This window comes from Schistocerca gregaria, chromosome 6 (assembly GCF_023897955.1).
Source record: "Schistocerca gregaria isolate iqSchGreg1 chromosome 6, iqSchGreg1.2, whole genome shotgun sequence".
Classification (NCBI taxonomy): Eukaryota; Metazoa; Arthropoda; class Insecta; order Orthoptera; family Acrididae; genus Schistocerca; species Schistocerca gregaria.
The window spans coordinates 332,181,680-332,202,756 of NC_064925.1; the positions used below are offsets into that span (position 1 = coordinate 332,181,680).

Genomic DNA, 21,077 nt, shown 5'->3' on the forward strand with positions numbered 1-21,077 from the left:
GATACAATTACATTAGGCTGAAGAGAGGATAATAATGCTGTATTTGATGTCAAGGGAGGATAACAATTTGTACTTGCTGCCAAAGAAGGCTAATAATTATGTCCTTGACACCAAGAAGCCTTCCTTTAAACTGGTGTTATGGTATTCATGCCATGTAAATGGTCATTTGACTTCGATAAATAAACACACACATTACAGCAGCCTTTAGTGGTTTCTTCATGTCTTTCTGAATATGTAGTTAAGTTATGCAGCAAACTATATGGAAAATGAGAGTTTTTTCTCAACAGCTACTGATCGCTGGACGTATCAGAAATGGCAAGGTGGTGGAGGTTACAAAAATAACAAATGACCTGGAACTCCAGAACAATGGAATTGAGTACTGGATTTGATAAAAGTAGCATGTACACAGTGGAACAAAACATATAGGACATGTGAAGCTTAAAAAAGGCTAATTAAATTCAAACCTGTTGGCAATGATGCTATGAGTGCTTCTAATTTTCTTTCTTTCTCCAGCGTTTGTTCTTTTTCACCATGGGAATCGCTACACTGCTGGACATCAATCCTAGTTCTTCGAAGCCAGTCAAATGCATCCCCATATACTTGCTTGTAATTTTCATGCTCTTTCACCTGTTCTTCAAGTGTCTGCAAAGTAAAAATGTGCTCTTAAGGTTTAAGCTGCACCAAACTTTGTTTTATGAAAGAAAATGTGTCTGCCAACATCATGTGTGTGTATTACAATGACTGAAATGATAACTGTGTATGTAAGGGAAATTAAAGTACACAAAAAGAAAAATGGTCTCTAGTAGGATTTAGTCCACATACTACACATTTGTTGAATCACATTCTGCTCCAGGTATCAGAAGCATGGGACAGTAAAATGAATAATATTCACAGGTGGTATTAACAATTTGGTGAGCTATAACTATATAATATCTTAATCTTTACATGAAAGAGATAAGAACAAGGATAAGACCCACACTATTAACATAAAAAAATTACATCACAGGTATCTGTCCTCCAATACTTACTGAAATGGCTTTTGAGGCAGTTGCTTGCAGCTGCTTATATTTTTCAAGGCTTCTACGAACATCAGCAGCAGGCAAAGAGGGTTGTTCATTTACTCTACTTTGAATGCGTTCTGCCACATCACCATGACTGATTATCTCACGCTGTAAACTGCGGAGCTTCTCCAATGCAGCACGTTTTTCACTCAGCTCGTTTCGGAAACCTTCAGGTTGCAGTTTCTGCTCTATTTCATCCAACCATTCCTTCAGAAGTTTATGAGCCTAAAACAAACATACCAGAAAAACAAATTCTTCCGTGATGTTCTCTCTATGTATTACAAAAATTATTGATTAAGTTGAAAGTTAGGGTTCTTGTTTGTTGGTTTATGAAAATCAGCTAATGCGAAATGCAAGTCCCCCCAGCTCCTCCCCTCAAACAGTTCCAACAAGAAATACATTTACATAATCAATTAAAATAAGAATTTATTTTGTAGTAGACACCAGCACATTGTAGTTTACATTGAGATGCTGCTTATGATCTGTGGTACAATTCAGAATAATGTGATAGATATGCTAATTATAGTCCCAGGTTGGTTAGAGTAAAAAAAGTAAGATTAGCATTTAATAGCCCATTAATAACAACAAGCTTACTAAATGGCCAAGGAAAATAAGTGTGCCGTCTTGAAAGGACATGCCTAACATTTGTCTGTAACTGCTTTAGGGGAACTACAAAAGCTTGGATGGCCAGAGGGGATCTGAAATCTGCTATTCCCAAATATACATCCACTGCCCTAACCACTGGACCACATCACTTGGTACTGTTTCTCTACTACATTAGAGACAAATGTTATTGTGTGTAGGTATGCACAGTCATAAGAAAACATCCACTACACTAAAAAAATATTTTTATGACTGTTCTGCTTGGTTTTGAAGATGTGGGAACCATATTTACTGGCTAACAAAACTTTGAGGGTATTTGAATAGTTCAGTTTATTTTAAAAAGTTTATAAAGTAGAGATATGTTACTTGAGATGTGATGATAGTCACCAATGAGTTTCTAGTGGCTGAATTCCAATTCCACCAAGAAAATTAACTGTACATTGTTACAGTACACTTAAAAACAGTACACTTAAAAACAACTATCAAACTCATTCATTTGAGAGTCACTTATGAATTTTTTTTTTCTTCTTTTTGGTATCCTACCAGGTGACACGTTTACTGAATATTTACTGAATAAATTTTATATGTAATTAAGAAGGTTAATAAATTTCATATGTAATTAAAAAAAACTAAGAAACATGTGGAAATAAGCCCTATACCAATTTGGAGCTGTACTGATTTGAAGATGAAGACTGATATCTTAATTGTGGATTTGTGATGATGAGGGATAGGTTTGTTTCCTACAACACAATTAAGTCAAAATAGCCACCAAGTTATACTGGCCTTTTTTCCCCCCACAGCACTTCAGGAAAATCATTGCCAATGGAACTAATTGACTTATCCATGTAAGTGATATATTACTCTGAAGAATATAGCATATTCTCTACAATAATCTGAAATTACAATCTGATTTATTATTATCCGAATGAAGACAACAAAACCACAAGTTTTATCAGAAATTTTCAGAATTTCACAGCATACTTAAGTTCAAAAGGCAAAAGTATGGCTGTAATTACAAGATGTGTCACAAAACGTGTAGACAAACAACTTATGAACACAACAGTACACAATTGTAGCACGTATACACTGCCACAGTGGTGCATAGGAAGAGTGGGCATGCAAGCACTGCAAACATGATTTGATGCATAATGAATTAAGTACCAGACTGGATGCTGATTAGTTCACAGAGTAGTCAAATATGAAATGGAAGCAGATCTGAGTGTGAATGAAGATTTTACTGTGGCTTTACCATGATATTTGAATAAAAATACAATAGTAAAATTCCTCTTGCTTTTTACACAAGTAGTGATGTATTGAAATCACTGAGGCTGCGTATCAAGAAATTCTTCAATGGTAATCTGGGGACTGACAAAGAAAAGTAGCACTTTTGGCAAAAGCTGAAGCAATTTGTTTGCCAGATAAGTTGTTACCATAACTAAACTTTATGTCTCCTACTGTATACCACAATCCTGGGATCAAGATCAGTATCCAGCCTTAAAATAGTGAAAAATAAAATAAAAGTTTGGTTTAAGACATTCCACACTTTTAAGATAATGGCAGTGTGCTTGACAGTGCCTACCTGCCATGCCGTAAGAGCAATATAAAGAGAACCCCATACAAATCACAAACCTTATTTTATTGCCCACAGGTTGTTACCAAACATAAAAACAACAACAAGAAAGAGAAATGATGAGATAGATAGATAGAGATAGAGATAGAGATAGATAGAGAGAGAGAGAGAGAGAGAGAGAGAGAGAGAGAGAGAGAGAGAGAGAGACAAAGACAGAGATAGAAAGAGAGCTTTCAACTGCTGATACAATGTTGTTATGCAGGGTGAAGAAAAATTTGTGCACTCTGGCTTCGCAGCACTACTCCTCACATTCCAGCAATAAAAAGATGTCTCTTATAAAATTTCGTCCTGCGAGTACATTCAGCATAAAAACAACGTTAAAGAGTGGCAATCTGGCAACACTGTAACCACATGTATGGTAACTACCTCTGAAGGCACAATTTAGACTTGTTGTACAGTTGGTGCAGCGGGTAGAGTTTTGAGTTAGCATGCAGGACGTCAATGGTTCGATCCTGGGTTGAGGCATATGTTTTTTATTTTCTAAATGTAGTCCAGGTGGTACGGTATGTGGCATCTTAATCATCAACAGCAATTGCAGCGGTCCTCTAGAAAACATTTGCACTTACATACTACAATTGTAGAAATGGGAGATTGGGCAGCTTTGAAAGAAGCCCTTTCCATGTCATGGGTGTGAATTTACTCAAACCACTTCATCTACTAGATGCAAAACCTCTTTCCTTTATGCCCTCCTCCTATGGTCCCAAAGATTAGTACCAACTATTATTCTTGCCTCGTTCAGATCCACTACATTTCATTAGGGCCTTTTGTTACCAGTATTACTAGCAATATGCTTTGTGAATAATGTCCAAATTCGGTTACTATTTGTATGTGTTATTGCCATGTTCCCACTAATTATGCCTTTCAGCATTGAGTTGTAACCACATTATGTATAGTACGTATCTCAATGCATTATTATTATTATTATTATTATTATTATTATTATTATTATTATTATTCTACTGATGGGATTGAGGAAACATCATGTCTATTACCATTAGAGAAACACTGTAATTCAAAACTGAACATTTCACAATTAGCAGTGTCAGGATGAATCATGCAGAACAATATCTGCTAGAGAGATAAAGTGTGTCAGCTGGAACAGCACACAGGACTGATAGCATTTTTAATCTGTATGCACTGTCCACCAGACAAGGACTAGTTGTGAGTGGAGCAATGTGCCAATGAGAGACTCCAATGTACCTGCATACACATATTGAATTTTCTCATTGTAAACCTCTAAACCAGAGTGGAGTGTGACAGACGTATGGCATACACAAATGAAGAACATGTGGATATGCTTCTGGTCCTTGCATCCGATAATGGGGCTGGTGTTGCCACTTGTGAATATGCTGCTAGATATCCTCATCAACAGCATCCAGATAAAAATGTGGTTTGTCATCTGGAGCTGTCTTCAGGAGTCAGATTCTTTCCTTCCACCATCACGTGACAGAGGTCATCCACGTACTCCAACTACTGAGGAAGCTATTCTGTGAGTCATACACCAAGAACCTCAGTGAAGTACAAGTTGCATAGCAAGACAGCTGCGTGTCATGCAATGCACGGTCATTAACATGCTGCATGAGCAAGAGTTACACCCCTCTCATTAAGCTTTCATGTAACACCTGCATCCTGCAGGTTGCCATCAGCAGAATGCAGTTCTGTGAATGGTTCAACAACAGCAAGCCAACGATGACTTCTAGAATACTGTAATATGGTCGGATGAAGCAGCATTCATTCATGAGGGTCTCTTCAATATGCACAATGCTCACCATTGGTGTGAGGTTAACCCACGCATCACCCGCGACCATGGATATTAAGTTCACTATAGTATCAATGTCTGGGCCAGAATATTGGACGATAGGTGATTGGACCCCTACATATTGTCTGACGGGTTGACTACATGAAGGTATCAAACATTCCTCTCAAACTATCTGCCTGATGCGCAGGAAGATGTTCCACTGCATGTTCAGTGGAAGATATGCTTCCAACATGATGGTGCAGCTCCACATTTTGGAATTAATTTGCGACAGTATTTGGACAGAACATTTTGAGAGAAATGGCTCAGACGTGGAGGTCCAGTTGTGTGGCCACCACCTTCACCTGATCTACATGCCCCCAATTTCTTCCTGTGGGGACACCTGCAGGAGCATGTGTACTCTAATCCGCCAATGAATGTGGAAGAATTGGTAGCAGGTGTTCAACTGCTCTTGTTACTGTGGACAGCTTTGCTGTGAAGGGTCCAGACCTGTATGATCTGGTGGGTTGCAAAATCTTTGGATATATAGGGAGGTCACTTTTAGCATTTATTGTTCTGAGGACAATGTATTCTGTTGTGAAGGTCATGCGGTCATTAATATTAACATTATTATTGTCACTGGTTGCTAATGTGCGAAATCTGTGTACTGTGCTATCATCTTTACCATCTCGAAATTGATATTGTTTTTGTAGTTATTCTGTCCTATGATAGGTCATTTGTTTCAACTGTCTATTTCTTGTTTGTCTAACCACATATTTGTTATGTTCAGCATTACAAAATCGTGTAAATTTAAAATACATGTGAGCAAAGAAATGGTGTATATTACAGTGTGAAGTGTCAAAAACATGCCCCAACCCAGGATCAAACCCTTGACTTCCTACAACTAACCCAAAACTCCACCCACTGCACCAACTCTACAGCACAACTAAAATGTGTTGTCAGTGGTAGTTACCATACATGTGGTTACAGTGTTGCCAGACTGCCACTCTTTAACGAGCTTTTTTTGCTGGATGTACTTTCTGGACAAAATGTTGCGAGAGACCTCTCTCTCTCTCTCTCTCTCTCTCTCTCTCTCTCTCTCTCTCTCTCTCTCTCTCTCGCTCTGAAGCCCAAGTGCACAAATTTCGCTTCACCCTGTACATCACTAAGTCAGAACAATACACTTAACATGTATTTACACACAGAACGATTATCACTGATTAATATCAACCATATACGTGTATGGAACAGGTTTGAATCCAAATTACATACCTTCTGTATTTCCTCTAAATGAGTAGCTCTTGCTGTGAGCACCTGCCTAACTTCCTGCACATCTGACATGAGCTTCTCAAACTCTTGTTTAATATTTTCTGTATCTTCCTGGATCTTAGCTGCCCCGTTTTGCTCGGTATTCAAAATCACCTTTTCTTTTAGTTCAAGCACATACCTAAAACAATATTTAAAAATATGTAAGTTTTCAAACAGACTCACAGTTACTGCCCTGTCCTTATTCACCTCCTCAGGGAGTTGTCCCCATTTTGCCATGCTAATAACCCCCCCCCCCCCCCCAATCATCCCTCTCTTTTGTTATGCAACTTACCATTACATTCTTGTTTTCTCCATACTTCCTGTTACTCCAAATTATTCATATAAAACTTTCAAAAAAAAAGTGTGTGTGTGTGTGTGTGTGTGTGTGTGTGTGAGTGTGTTTGTGTGCCTTTCCATTAACATTACTATTTAGCAGTTTACACATAGTTGTTTCAGAGTTTTTTTTATAATATTACCTCTTAATTTCAGCATCATAATTATATTTTCAAAATGGAAAACATATTGCAGGATAAATCTCATTCTTAGCAGGATGACCTATCGTTGTTGATCACTTAAGCACAGTGACAGTCAGATTTATGATGGTACCTAAGTGGACATAATGTTTTGCATTTGGAACACATCTTTTGCATTTAGGTGTCAGTCTTTACACTGTACTGATGCCAACCCTCTATTTCTTTATGTTTTGTATCAGTCTCTTGATCTCTTCCTACTAGGGACACAGACATCCCAAATTAGCTGGTCTTGGACAAGCCAATGCACATTCCCATCAGTCTATAGCTACTCCTGCTGAGGGTGTTCCCCATACATATATTTCCTAGTCTGTTGTAATAAATCTTGATTTTGTAGTACATTTGGCCACTTAACATCAATTTAGTGTTATGATTAAAAAATAGATTTTCCAATGAAAACTTATAGCTTTCTAGTCCATTTCTGAGCCAGAATATGTAAATATTTTGTAGTAGGGCTCTTTTAAAATTACAGCTTTCATCTGAAATGTCAACAGCAAGTTCCTTTTGTCTTTTTTATGAATATTTTTTCTGTCTTTGTCTAACTTGATATAGTTTTTTGTTTATTTTTATCCTTCGTCACACCTCCAGCCTGTATGGCCTTAGTATAAGCAATAGCCTCAACAGTCTGTTATGGTTTTAAAGCAATGGTATCATTTTCATATTCATTCTAATTCAGTCTTCCACTCTTAAGCATAAATAAATTTGTTAACATTGATCATTATAAACAACAGTATCACTGAGGGTGAGTGCACCCCACTGGAAGTTACTGAGAAATACGTGTAAAGTGAATCCATGAGAAACTATTCGTTTTATTGTGAACTAGAACATAGTCACAGAGTTCAACAAGTGGCAATTCTAAACAAAACTGCCGTACATCTCATTCTTTAGAAAGAAGTTTGCATTGGGGTAAGGTTCATAAAATGTATTTCAAACACTTTCAATGGTATCTACTGTCTTCTCTCTTAATAGTTTCTTTGATTATTTCTTACTTTTGAATATACTGGCTACAACCTAACTTTCTAATTTTGGCTGGGTACATACCTGAGCTTATTATGGCCCTGCTCAAGTGATTGTCTAATGCCTTTGACTGTCTGAAGCTTGTTGTTGACTTCATTGAGTGTGCTGGGTATTTCTTGACACTCATTAAGACGATCTCGTGTTCGATCCAACCAGTCTTGGCATTCCTGATATAATGTATTATGCTGTTGATGCTCCTAAAAGAAACAAATCAATATCAAATAACTGGATTTTCCACTGGACGTCGACATATATGAATATTAATGGAAAATGAATAATGTTGATTATGTACAATGCTCCACAGAATCAGGGATTTTTAGCTGGAGCTGAGAAGCATTTAACCCGCACACGACACAGCTAGCAGTACATGGGAAGTCTAGTTAAACAGAAGCAGGTGACGTATTTCTTAACATGTCTTTGAAGTAGATACTTGGCTGGTATTATTATAATTTGGCTACTGACTAGACTTGTGCTCATAAGTTAACAAAGAACATTCTTTGTTGTAGAGACAGCTGAGAATAGCTGGCAAAGTTCAATTAATAATCAGTTTATCATAACAAAAAATGAGAGTTTATATATGAATTCACATTGACTACATAATAGTGGCTGTTGATACAACAAACTACATTCTTAACATATTTCATGCTTAATGCTGCCAACATTCCTCCATGAAACATGAAGGTAACAGCAGTTACCCCATTACATAAGATATACTAGTGACGGTGTGACAAGACACAATTGATAATGAATACATTATTGTTCATAAAAACTTGCAGCCACAGAGAATGTTTCATACCTTGTTGCAATGGTTGATCAAAACATTAATGGATTTAATTGGAAAATAATTGTGGGATGACTATATTCAAGACAGATGTACCCACAGTAGTATGAAGCAACAAGAAGTTTATGAATAGCCAAAGTATGTCATTGTATGATCATCACATTATGGTAATTAACTGATTATCATGTTTGCATTCAAACAAATAAATATCCTCTTCTTCTGATACAAAAAAGGGAATAATGAAAACTATACCTGATAATGCAGCTCAAGTCTTCGCATGATTTCTTTTGCCAGCGATAATAAAGCATTATACTTTGTTGTCATCTGGGTAACAGCGTTGCTTATTCTTGTGTCTGCACACGTTTCCAACAGCATCTGAGCCTTCATGTTCAGTCGATCCAGTTCCTTTTGCCAATCAAATAGGGTCTGAAGATGGACCTGAAGAAACACATTTTTCAATGAGAGCAAAGTAAAACACAATACTGACTGAAGTGGTCTGTTTGCTTATATTATACATTAACATTAGGACACAACTTTACTTACCTGGAACTGTTCAAGGACATTTTTCTTCTCTTCAAGGCTATCCTGTAATTTATTAAATGTCTGAACTAACTGTTCAGTCTGTGTCAGCCAGTCAGATGCTTCCTGATACTGGTCCTCATACTCTGTCCACTTGACGATTCCCACTTCAAGGAGGCCTTTAACTTGATTGAGAGACTCCCTAGAGCAAATTACAATACATATTAGACATTCAAGTAATAACAATGTCATGTTTTTTAATTGTATATTTAAGCCTCATGTCACAGAAGTGGTATTGCAACAAGTTGTTGGGTTGGGTTGTTTGGGGGAAGAGACCAAACAGCGAGGTCATTGGTCTCATTGAATTAGGGAAGGGTGCGTAAGGAAGTTGGCCATGTCCTTCCAAAGGAACCAACCCGGCATTTGCCTGGAGCGATTTAGGGAAATCATGGAAAACCTAAATCAGGAGGGTCGGATGCGGGATTGAACCGTTGCCCTTCCAAAGGCAAGTCCAGTGTGCTAATCACTGTGCCACCTCGCTCGGTCAACAAGTTGTAACAAAGCCTTTTAAAAGGTGTTTTCTGTCTGTTATCATCTTTCTCTCTTTTCGTTTTTTTTCTACCATCCAACACATGTTTAATAGTAGCTTAATTAATCAGTTCTTTTATAGTGTTTAGTGCATGCTTATGACCACCAGATATTAGTTTACTACTGCATCTGCAGGTGGGAATTGTCAGTCCTGCTATTAAAGCACATCTAGCTGTCCTACACCATTAGTTCAGTAATATGTCACTAGTTTTCGGTTACGCAAGGCATTCCCTTACAAACAATTTCACATCATGAGTATTCTTGATTGTATATCTGTGATTTAAGAGTTACCAACTTTATTTTACTGTGTAGCCAACTGTAGCCTTCTGTTTCAACAACCCAACCACAATGCAGATGTGCCTCTTCAATTGGTGTGTTACTGTGTAACATATTCAAATATATATGGTTGTGTACATAAGTTAGTTTGGTTGTAATTTAGTTTGCCAGTATTTTACTATCCCCACTTTCTTTCTTTTCATACAAATCACTTTCTTTTTTTTTTTTTTTTGTACAGATCATCTGATGATAACTTGGTAATAATAAAATGTCAGTTATGATAGTACTTGTGTGACCTGAGACTGAAATAACCAAAAAGTGAGACAGTCAGTGTATTTCCCTAAGGCAGTATGCACAGTCTATGGAATGTCACTGTTATTTGCAGAAACAAGTTAGTGACTTTATATTATTTTTTATCAGTGTAAATTTAATCATATTTCCTGGAGACAGCTAAAGATCAAAACTGTCGAGGAGAAAGGGCAGAACATCTGGATCAGGTTATGTCTGATTCCAATGGGGCTTTGAATTTAGTGCTGAACTATGGACTTTTTCCTTATCTCTTTGGACACCACAGCAAATTGTTGCTTATTAATGCAGGCAGACTTGCTGATTTTTTTTCCAACCTTGTATACTTAATAGCAGGCTGTAACAGAAATTTATTCACCAATTTGTCAAGATGCATCTCAACTGTCCACGCCTAAAATACAATGCTCAACTCAAATGCAATTTACATCCCAATAATTTATCAACAGTGCTTCACTCAAAAATAATGTATAAGCATAAATGTATCCCTTTGAGACAATGAAGTAGCTGTGTTCACAATCTGAGGGACACCTACATTCATCTCTCATATATAATAATCTTCATTTCTGAAAAATTTTGGTGGTCTTCTACTTTCTCAATTTACAGTCACCTCTGAGATTCTACCACTAACATGTTTGTCACTTTACCCATAAAATGGTATCTAATTGCCAATTTCCAAGTCTTATCCCTATAAATTTTGAAAACTGTAACACTCTATAGGAATTCTAAAGACAACTGGCTGACAGAGCTGTTACAGCTCCAGTAGAAGCTAACATACTGAAATGAATAAAATGTGTTACTCCCACTGCTGCTAAAAACACTATTGCACACCTCCTTATTGGTCTTTAACTATTTGCAGCAAAATAATAAACAAAATTATTTTAAAGAACAACAATATTGAGCAAAGTGACAGCATAGTACTTTACAGATTGTTATTCATAAATAACCAACTTACACATATGTGTCAAATTCCTCCTGTAGGAGAGCTACTTCTTCCTCAATAACTTCTTTGTCTTCAGAATCAGCACCTTCACAGGCAGCATTTCCTTGTTCCAGAGCTTTCTCCAATTTCTGTTGGCCTTCCTCCATTTCGCTTTCGAGAATCTATAAATAAAGAGATAGAAGCTATAAAATGAGTACAGATAACTGAATTATTTAACATTACAGAAAAAATAAACACTAAATGCAAAATTTTAGGCCCTTATTTCTGTTTTTACTTTCTGTTAGTAGCTTGATCAAAATCACAGTGATTAAGTAAGAGGCCGACATTAATTAAGCCTGTAATTACAAGAGGAACTCGATGTCTTTGTCGTAGTCAGCACAGAAAGCTTTAAGGTGGTTGCCAATTTTAGCAAGAGAAGATGGTGCCAGGGAATGATATTTCACAATGTTTTACAAATGGTATTGATGGGCTAGTCCAACTTCAGAATAAAAAGTTGAACTAATTGCTGTTTTTTGTGTCTTAGTGTATTTCAACAAATGAACTTCCTCAAGAATCACTCAATGTACTCTCTGGAGCAATAATACTATTCCATGCACTCAAATTTTCTAAATCTTAATAATGTCTTCCAACTTCATGTAGTATCATAATGGGACTCATCTGGAACCCGGACAAAAATCCTAAATTGTTCTCTCTGTCATAGTTGCATGTTATTATAAAGCAGTTCAAAACTTACAAAAATTATTGCAAAGGCCTTGTGCAGTTTAGAATCTCTGCTTGTGGACCAGTAAAAGGTAAAGCTCACATTTTCAAACACTAATCTGTCAAGCAATCGAATTATTTTGTCAGAATAGATAGGGATACAAACATTATGTTTTACAGAATACAACACCTTTGAAGCAGCAGCATAACCCAGCGAGAATGTTTGTGTTTACGTGATCAGTAGAGTGAGAAAATGAGCAGAGTATAACACATTGTCTGAAATTACTGACTATCTGTAGCACTCTATAAATAACTGAGTTTTTTTTTTATTTTTATGTTGAAAACATTTTGACACTGAATCAATGCCACATCTCTAAATACTGATAGTGACCATGTATAAAAGTATTAATGCATGGTAATTGCAAAATGATAAATATGATAATGGTTTGGAGAAATTGTATGAAAAATTTAAGTTCTGGAATTGATGTTTATAATTTGTTGAATGGAAAGGTGCTGAATCATACAATGTAAATAAAGTTTTTAAAAAACAGTTAAATAAAATATTACAAGGACTATATAGTGTCACAAAACTTTTGATACCATTCATTCTCCTGCCAATGGCGTAGCTACAGGTAACATACAATTTGGCTACACATTATATTTGTATTGTAAAGATGACAGATACAGTACTGTGTTTTAATGGACTAGTATTTGATATATTTCATTTTTCTTTCACAAAGGTTTAGTTCTGGTTGTTGTTTATTTTCTATTTTCATGTGAGGCAAACTAGTGCCACGGCCTACTGAGGTCTGTCCATTACATGTAGTGAAATAGCTGCTATTATGCCTGTCATGTGAGCCAGAGTCGCTGACAGGATGGGATTCATGAAACTGCTCAGACACTGCTGATCTATTTCTTAAACAATAGTAACTGTTAACTGTTTTTTCATTGGAAGAAGTTATCACACAAGGAAATAAGACTTGTTAATTGCCATTGGGCAAAATATAACATTGTACATGTATATTATATTAGCAGAAATAACTGGACTGTCTTTTTTACATAATAGTAATGAAAAAGATGTCAGAATTAAACATTTTCTCAGTTAGTTTCCTGCTCCTCTTTTAATTGCCGTTTCTGGAAAAGTTGGAGGGAGAGGGAGGGGGAGGGGAAGGGGGAGGGAGGGAGGGAGAGAGAGAGAGAGAGAGAGAGAGAGAGAGAGAGAGAGAGAGAGAGAGAGAGAGTATTATGTTGTCAGAACTATCAACCGCTACGCCACAGCTTGTTTACTGTAGGAACAAACTTATTGTCTGATTCTATCACTAGATGTTGGTTGTCTTTTATTTGCTTGGTTACCTTCACATGCTGCAAAATGGCTACTCTGCAGCAGAAATCATTTAATGTTCTCGAATTTGCAAAGTGTAATTCTCTGATTAGAATGCAAAGACATTTCACGTTGAGATGCCAAACAGACCTTCTGAATGGATGGAACATTTTCAGATGGTACTGACAGTTTGCAGACACATTTCAGATGAAAATGTCACATGAATTCAAACAACTTTCCAACATAGTCATATAAAATCAATTCTTCATGCCAGATGGCATGTCTGTTAGACAGTTATCAAATTTAATAGTTTTCAATGGTTTTTCGCGCTGTTTGTGGCAAAATAATGATTTAATAAAGATTTGGAAACATTTGCTCACTGTGTGTTTTAGAGTTTTCTGTACGTTGAAGTTGTTTAGCAAATTTCGTGCTTTAGTTTTCAGCTGATGTTTCTTACTGTTTCTAGAGAAATATTTTATTTAATTTTCATTTAGTGTTTTAACTTCATTGAGTGTTCCAGTGGCCGCTTTAATTTTTGATATTGGCTAATAATTTTGTGAAGTTTTGGAGGTATTGGTATTAGCTGTGGTGTAGTTGTATTGATACAAGTAGTTGCTCTCTTAGTCAACAGAGAATTTCGAGATTGCTAATGTTAGTTCCATAAATAGTTCTACTAGTGTAAGTGAAATTAGGTAACATAGATGTATAGTTTTTGCAGTAACTGTAAAATTTTACCATGAGTGAGAAGTGTGGGCTCTGTCGTAGGTTCGTGAGTAGTGGGTTACAGTGTGGGATTTGTCCAAAGTATTTCCATTGGAGTGAATGCAATGGGGAAGCCAGTGGGCATTCTAGTGAGATCCTCTCCTGGGAATACAAAATCTGTAGTAGAAGCAAGTTGATAAAGGAGCAGGAGCATAAAATCTGTGCCCTTCAGGTGCAGTTACAAACACAAAGGAGGAACTAGATAGGTTGAGGAGGGTGAAGGGTGGTGGGGAATGGGAATTGGCAGTTGGCAAGAAGGCAGCTAAGAGGAGGTGGTATTCACAGTTATCCTTTGCATATGTGCAATAGATTTGACCTACTGTCAGAGTTGAGTGGAGAGGAGCCTCTTGTAACTGTAGATGTAGGGAACATGCAAGCAGTCCTCAGCAGTTACCATATTTACTCAAATCTAAGCCGCATTCGAATCTAAGTCGCACCTGAAAAACTAGACTCGAAATCAAGGAAAAACGAATTTCCCGAATCTAAGCTGCACCTGAAATTTGAGACTCGAAATTCAAGGGGAGAGAAAAGATTTAGGCCGCACCTCCAAATCGAAACAAAGTTGGTCCATTTTAATATGAGATACAATTTAGGTCGAATGAATGACAATACAGCTACAGTATTTTGGTTAGAGTCGTAAGCTTAGTAGTTAAGCTTTACCAGGTAGCCATTGCCATGAGTCAGGCGCTCCGTCCGTATTTATACGGGTACCCTTCCTTTTTCACATGCTTCGTCTGGTTTGAATTGACTGCATATTTTTCTTTGATCTGATAAGTGCCGTTCTCTTTGTTATAGGATATAGGTGTTTACGTCATGCTAAGCTGAAAATACAATACTGTACTGTGTCATGCATTGTTTGTTGCGGCATGGCTTGCTTTTGTGTGCACTACCGCAGTTTACAACCTTAAGAAGAAGAAGAAGAAGAAGAAGAAGAAGAAGAAAAAAAGAAAAGAAAAAAAAAAGAAAAGAAAAGAAAAAAAGAGGAGAGAGAGAGAGGAATTGTCTCATTGTCTCATAACCAAAACAATGGCAAGAGACTGCTATTTGTTGTTACTTACACTGCTGCTTTCTTTGATAACGATCAACAAGAACCAAATAATAGACTGCGTATGATAGAACATGTTCTGAACGAGAGTTTAGTGAAAATTTTTCTCTGTTTGAAAATCTTTGCAGGTGCCTCTTTAGTACATTACATTTTGCACAGAAATTAGAGTTATCTTAGATTTAAAAATCTACTCAATTGCCGTGCTTCCTTTCTGACTGTATCACTGTTAAGCATAAGAATAATATGAATATAAACATGACATGATATGTATATTCTTCCATGTTTGCTGGTGTCTCACTCTAGTTTCGTGGTTTATTAGGCAGACTGGATTTAAACGAGATAGCAGCAAACACGAAACAATACATGACAAAATGTTTATATTTGTATTATTCTTATGATGTAGAGAAACCTCATGTGATTCACAATTCATAAAAGTTCCTATTAGCAACCATCTCTTCTCACAGGTAGGAAAAAGTTCAGAACATAGAGTTGGCCATATTGACAAACATCCCAAACAGTCTTGTCAGTCGGATTTTCGTAGTACACTGGAATGCTGCTACATTCGAAGATTAACAATACGGAATTTGTATTTACTTCATTGGATAATGTATGAAAATGCAGTGGTCGAAATTTGGGGCGGAGAAGAAAGCTCGTCTTTCACTACAAAAAAAACTGACGCAGAGGTTTGGGCGCCATTATTTATCTTTGTGCCTGCAAAGTATGCCTGTGTAGCAGAAGTTAGTTGTGGCAGCACCTACCAACATTTTTCAGAACTTACGCTTGCTTTGCACTCGATACTAAGCTGCAGGCGGTTTTTTGGATTACAAAAACCGGAAAAAAGGTACGGCTTAGATTCGAGTAAATACGGTAAGAGGCCTAAGTCAGTTGCAAAGTCTAACAGAAAGAAGGAGGTTCTGCTGTTAGGTAGTTCGCATGGTAGAGGTGTGGACCAGCAGTTGCAGGAAGTGTTGGGGAATGAGTACCAGGTCACCAGCATTGTGAAGTCGAGTGCAGGGTTGGCTCAGGTGACTGACAGCATAGGGGAGTTATGTAGGAATATTACGAAGGAGGATCAGGTAGTAATAGTGGACAGAGCAGGGAACAGTCTTGATAGGGACGGAGAATATGATGTAGGTGGTGACCTGGTAAAGATAGCTATTCAAACTGGTGGCACTAATGTGCATTTCATGCAACTGTTTCAGCGTCATGATTGGCCTCATCTTAATGCAGCTGTTAGATACGTTAACATGGGGCTGGAGGGAGCACTGACAGCAGATGGCATGGGTCACATTTTAGTGGTGCCTGTTGGGTCTATCAGTAGATCGGGTTTCACAAGGCATGGCGTGCACCTCAATAAGTATGGGAAGGGGAGGCTGGCAAAGTTTAAAGGTGACAGTGTAGTAGGTAGTGGTGGGATCACTCATGGAAAAATTCCTGTAGTAGTTGGTGTTAGAGCTACAGCTTTTTTAGATTTACGTCAGCTGCTAGGTATACCTGCTTAAAGGAAGTCCCTCTAACTAAGGGTTCACCGTTGGGGGACGTAATGTTTCCAAGTAGAGACGGAATTAGCATAGTTCATCAAAATATAAGAGGTATTAGAGATAAAGGTAGTGAACTGCTTATAGATGTTGACTCTGAAGTTATTATTATATCAGAGCACCACTTTAATAACTTAACAATTGAGAGGCTTCCTTTACTAGGATACAAATTAGCTGGCTGTTTCTCAAGGAGTTCTTTGTGTGTACGTAAAAAATAATATTCCATTAATTGTCCATATACATATGCCAGCACTGCACTGAACAGATTTTTGAATGTTGTGCAGGAGCAGTTGAATTTAGTGGAACGAGCAGTTGAATTTAGTGGAACTAAACTTCTAATTGATGTTGGTTATAGGTCCCCTAACTATGACTTCAGAGCATTTCTGCTCAAGCTAGAGACAGTTTTTGAATCACTTTGTAGGAAGTACCAGAAAATAGTTATGTGTGGCAACTTCAATATAAATTTTGTATATGATGGTACAAGAAAAAGGATGTTGGTAGATCTCCTAAATTCATATGATCTGATGCAGACGGTGTTTATTCCAACTAGGGTGCAGGGGAACAGTAGCACAGCCACAGAAAATATTTTTATTCATTCCTCATTACTAGATGGACATTCTGTTAGTAAAAGGGTGAATGGCCTTTCAGACCACAGTGTACAAATTTTAACACTAAAAGGCTTTTTTACTCAAACAAAAGTCACATATAATTACAAACTATGTAGGAAAGTTAATTCAACAGCAACAGAGAATTTTTTAAAACCTTGTCAAGGAACAAGAGTGACAGGATGTTTATAGTGCTGATGACATAGGTGATAAATATAATGCTTTCCTTAACACATTTCGGATGCTCGTGAGAGTTGCTTCCTATTAGAATGTTCTAAATGGGGTACTAGGGCTGACTAGTGGGATAAGGACAGCATGTAGAACAAAGTGGGAATTATATCAAAATGTTAGAAGTAGTCACAATCAAGCTACAGTAGCCCATTACACACAGTATTGTCAGGCACTTAAAAATGTTATTCGGAAGGCAAAGAGTATGTGGTATGCAAATAGAATGGCTAACTCACAGGATAAAATTAACCATATGGTCAGTTGTGAAGGAAGTGTCTGGTCAGCAGCACAAGGTCAATTATATAAAGTCAGTACATAGTAAAAATATTTCTGTTACTGATAAATCAGATATATGTACAATATTTAACAATCATTTTCTGAGAATTGCTGGTGAATTAAATATAAACTTAGTTTCTGCAAGGAATCATATAATCTCCTTGGCAAATACCTTTCCGAGATTAATGTCTGAAATACTCCTCTGTGATACAGACAAGGGGGACATTCAGTCAATAATGAAATCACTGAAGACTAAGGGCTCACTTGGATAAGGGGCAGATTGAGTCAATAATTAAATCACTGAATGCTAAGGGCTCTCATGGATATGATGGAGTGCCTAGCAGAATATTAAAGTACTGTGCTGCACATGTTAGCCCTGGTATTTAGCCATATTTGTAATTTTTCCTTTAGGAATGGTCAGTTTCCTGAATGATTAAAGTATTCAGTAGTAAAGCTGCTTTATAAAAAGGAAGAAAGGGATAATGTAGATAATTTTAGACATATTTCTGTGCTATCAGTGTTTGCTAAAGTTATTGAAAAGGCCGTGTATATAAAGATAATTGATCATTTTATATCACACGGTTAGCTATCAAATGTACAGTTCAGCTTTATAAGTCGTTTAACAAATGAAAATACTATGTTCTCTTTTCTCTGTGAGGTGCTGGATGGGTTAGACAAAAGTTTTCAAACAATAGGCATATTTTTTTTATTTAACTAAGGCGTTTGATTTTGTTGATCACAAAATATTGCTCCAGAGGTTGGACCATTACAGAATACGGGGAGTAGCTCACAATTGGTTCACCTCTTACTTTAGCAACAGACAGCAAAAGGTCATTATTCACAGTGTTGAGAATGGCTGAGATATGGAGTCTGAGTGGGGTATGGTGAAGCGGGGGTTACCCCAGGGATCAGTGTTGGGCCAATACTGTTCCTCATTTATATAAATGATATGGCCTCTAGAATAATGGGTAACTCTAACATATTTCTGTTTGCTGATAGTACTAGCTTGGTAGTAAAAGATGTTGTGTGCAACATTGGCTTGGTTTCAAATATGTGTCTGCCTGTGTCCATTCATGCGAATGGACAGTTTGTTGCTGGTCATTCCCACATAGAAAGCGTCACAATGTAGGCAGGTCAGTTGGTAAATCACGTGGGTGCTTTCACACGTGGCTCTGCCTTTGATCGTGTACACCTTCCGGGTTACAGGACTAGAGTAGGTGGTGGTGAGAGGGTGCATAGGACAGGTTTTACACTGGGGGCAGTTGCAAGGGTTGGAGCTAGAGGGTAGGGAAGGTGCTTTGGGGATTTCATAGGGATGAACCAAGAGGTTACGAAGGTTAGGTGGATGGCGGAAAGACACTCTTGGTGTAGTGGGGAGGATTTCATGAAGGATGGATCTCCCATTCGGGGCAGGATTTTAGGAAGTCGTATCCCTGCTGGAGAGCCACATTCAGAGTCTGATCCAGTCCCGGGAAGTATCCTGTCACAAGTGGGGCACTTTTGGGGTACTTCTGTGAGAGGTTCTGAGTTTGAGGGGATGAGGAAGTGGCTCTGGTTATCTGCTTCTGTATTAAGTCGGGAGGGTAGTTGCGGGATGCGAAATCTGTTTTCAGGTTGTTGGTGTAATGGTCCAGGGATTCAGGACTGGAGCAGATTTGTTTGCCACGAAGGCCTAGGATGTAGGGAAGGGACCGTTTGATATGGAATGGGTGGCAGCTGTCATAATGGAGGTACTGTCCTATGCACCCTCCCACCACCACCTACTCCAGTCCTGTAACCCGGAAGGTGTACATGATCAAAGGCAGAGCCACGTGTGAAAGCACCCACGTGATTTACCAACTGACCTGCCTACACTGTGACGCTTTCTATGTGGGAATGACCAGCAACAAACTGTCCATTCGCATGAATGGACACAGGCAGACAGTGTTTGTTGGTAATGAGGATCACCCTGTGGCTAAACATGCCTTGGTGCACGGCCAGCACATCTTGGCACAGTGTTACACCGTCCGGGTTATCTGGACACTTCCCACCAACACCAACCTATCCGAACTCCGGAGATGGGAACTTGCCCTTCAATATATCCTCTCTTCTCATTATTCACCAGGCCTCAATCTCCGCCAATTTCAAGTTGCCGCCACTCATACCTCACCTGTCATTCAACATCATCTTTGCCTCTGCACTTCCGCCTCGACTGACATCTCTGCCCAAACTCTTTGCCTTTAAATATGTCTGCTTGTGCCTGTGTATGTATGTATGGATATGTGTGTGTGTGTGTGTGTGTGTGTGTGTGTGTGTGTGTGTGTGTGTGTGTGTGCGCACGCGCGCGCGAGTATATACCTATCCTTTTTTCCCCCTAAGGTAAGTCTTTCCGCTCCCGGGACTGGAATGACTCCTTACCCTCTCCCTTAAAACCCACATCCTTTCATCTTTCCTTTTCCTTCCATCTTTCCTGATGAAGCAGCCGCCAGTTGCGAAAGCTCAAATTCTGTGTGTGTGTTTGTGTGTTTTATTCATTGTGCCTATCAACCGGCGCTTTCCCGCTTGATATATATATATATATATATATATAGAAAGAAACTTCCACATGGGAAAAATATATTAAAAACAAAGATTCCAAGACTTACCAAGCGGGAAAGCGCCGGCAGACAGGCACATGAACAAAACACACAAACACACACACAGAATTACGAGCTTTCGCAACTGGCAGTTGCTTCGTCAGGAAAGAGGGAAGGAGAGGGAAAAATGAAAGGATGTGGGTTTTAAGGGAGAGAGTAAGGAGTCATTCCAATCCCGGGAGCGGAAAGACTTCCCTTAGGAGAAAAAAAGGACAGGTGTACACTCGCACACACACACACACACACACACACACATATCCATCCGCACATACACAGAAACAAGCAGACATATTTAAAGGCAAAGAGTAAGGGCAGAGATGTCAGTCGAGGCGGAAGTACAGAGGCAAAGAAGTTGTTGAAAGACAGGTGAGGTATGAGCGGCGGCAACTTGAAATTAGCGGAGGTTGAGGCCTGGCGGATATCGAGAAGAGAGGATATACTGAAGGGCGAGTTCCCATCTCCGGAGTTCGGATAGGTTCGTGTTGGTGGGAAGTATCCAGATAACTCGGACGGTGTAACACTGTGCCAAGATGTGCTGGCCGTGCATCAAGGCATGTTTAGCCACAGGGTGATCCTCATTACCAACAAACACTGTCTGCCTGTGTCCATTCATGCGAATGGACAGTTTGTTGCTGGTCATTCCCACATAGAAAGTGTCACAGTGCAGGCAGGTCAGTTGGTAAATCACGTGGGT

The 21,077-nt window shown here is 38.3% G+C and overlaps 1 protein-coding gene across 6 annotated transcripts in view; it reads right to left on the reverse strand.

The window, feature by feature from the left end:
* Positions 1–21,077, reverse strand: part of LOC126278964 (muscle-specific protein 300 kDa) — a 1,270,985-nt gene that overhangs the window by 288,525 nt on the left and 961,383 nt on the right. For all 6 annotated transcript variants that reach the window (XM_049979256.1, XM_049979254.1, XM_049979257.1 and 3 more), the window contains 7 exons: positions 11,307–11,455; positions 9,209–9,386; positions 8,918–9,103; positions 7,909–8,081; positions 6,302–6,476; positions 1,029–1,286; positions 465–642 (listed from right to left, as the gene is read on the reverse strand). In XM_049979256.1, the coding sequence (XP_049835213.1) occupies positions 465–642; positions 1,029–1,286; positions 6,302–6,476; positions 7,909–8,081; positions 8,918–9,103; positions 9,209–9,386; positions 11,307–11,455 (1,297 nt within the window). The remainder of the gene's footprint in view (positions 1–464; positions 643–1,028; positions 1,287–6,301; positions 6,477–7,908; positions 8,082–8,917; positions 9,104–9,208; positions 9,387–11,306; positions 11,456–21,077) is intronic.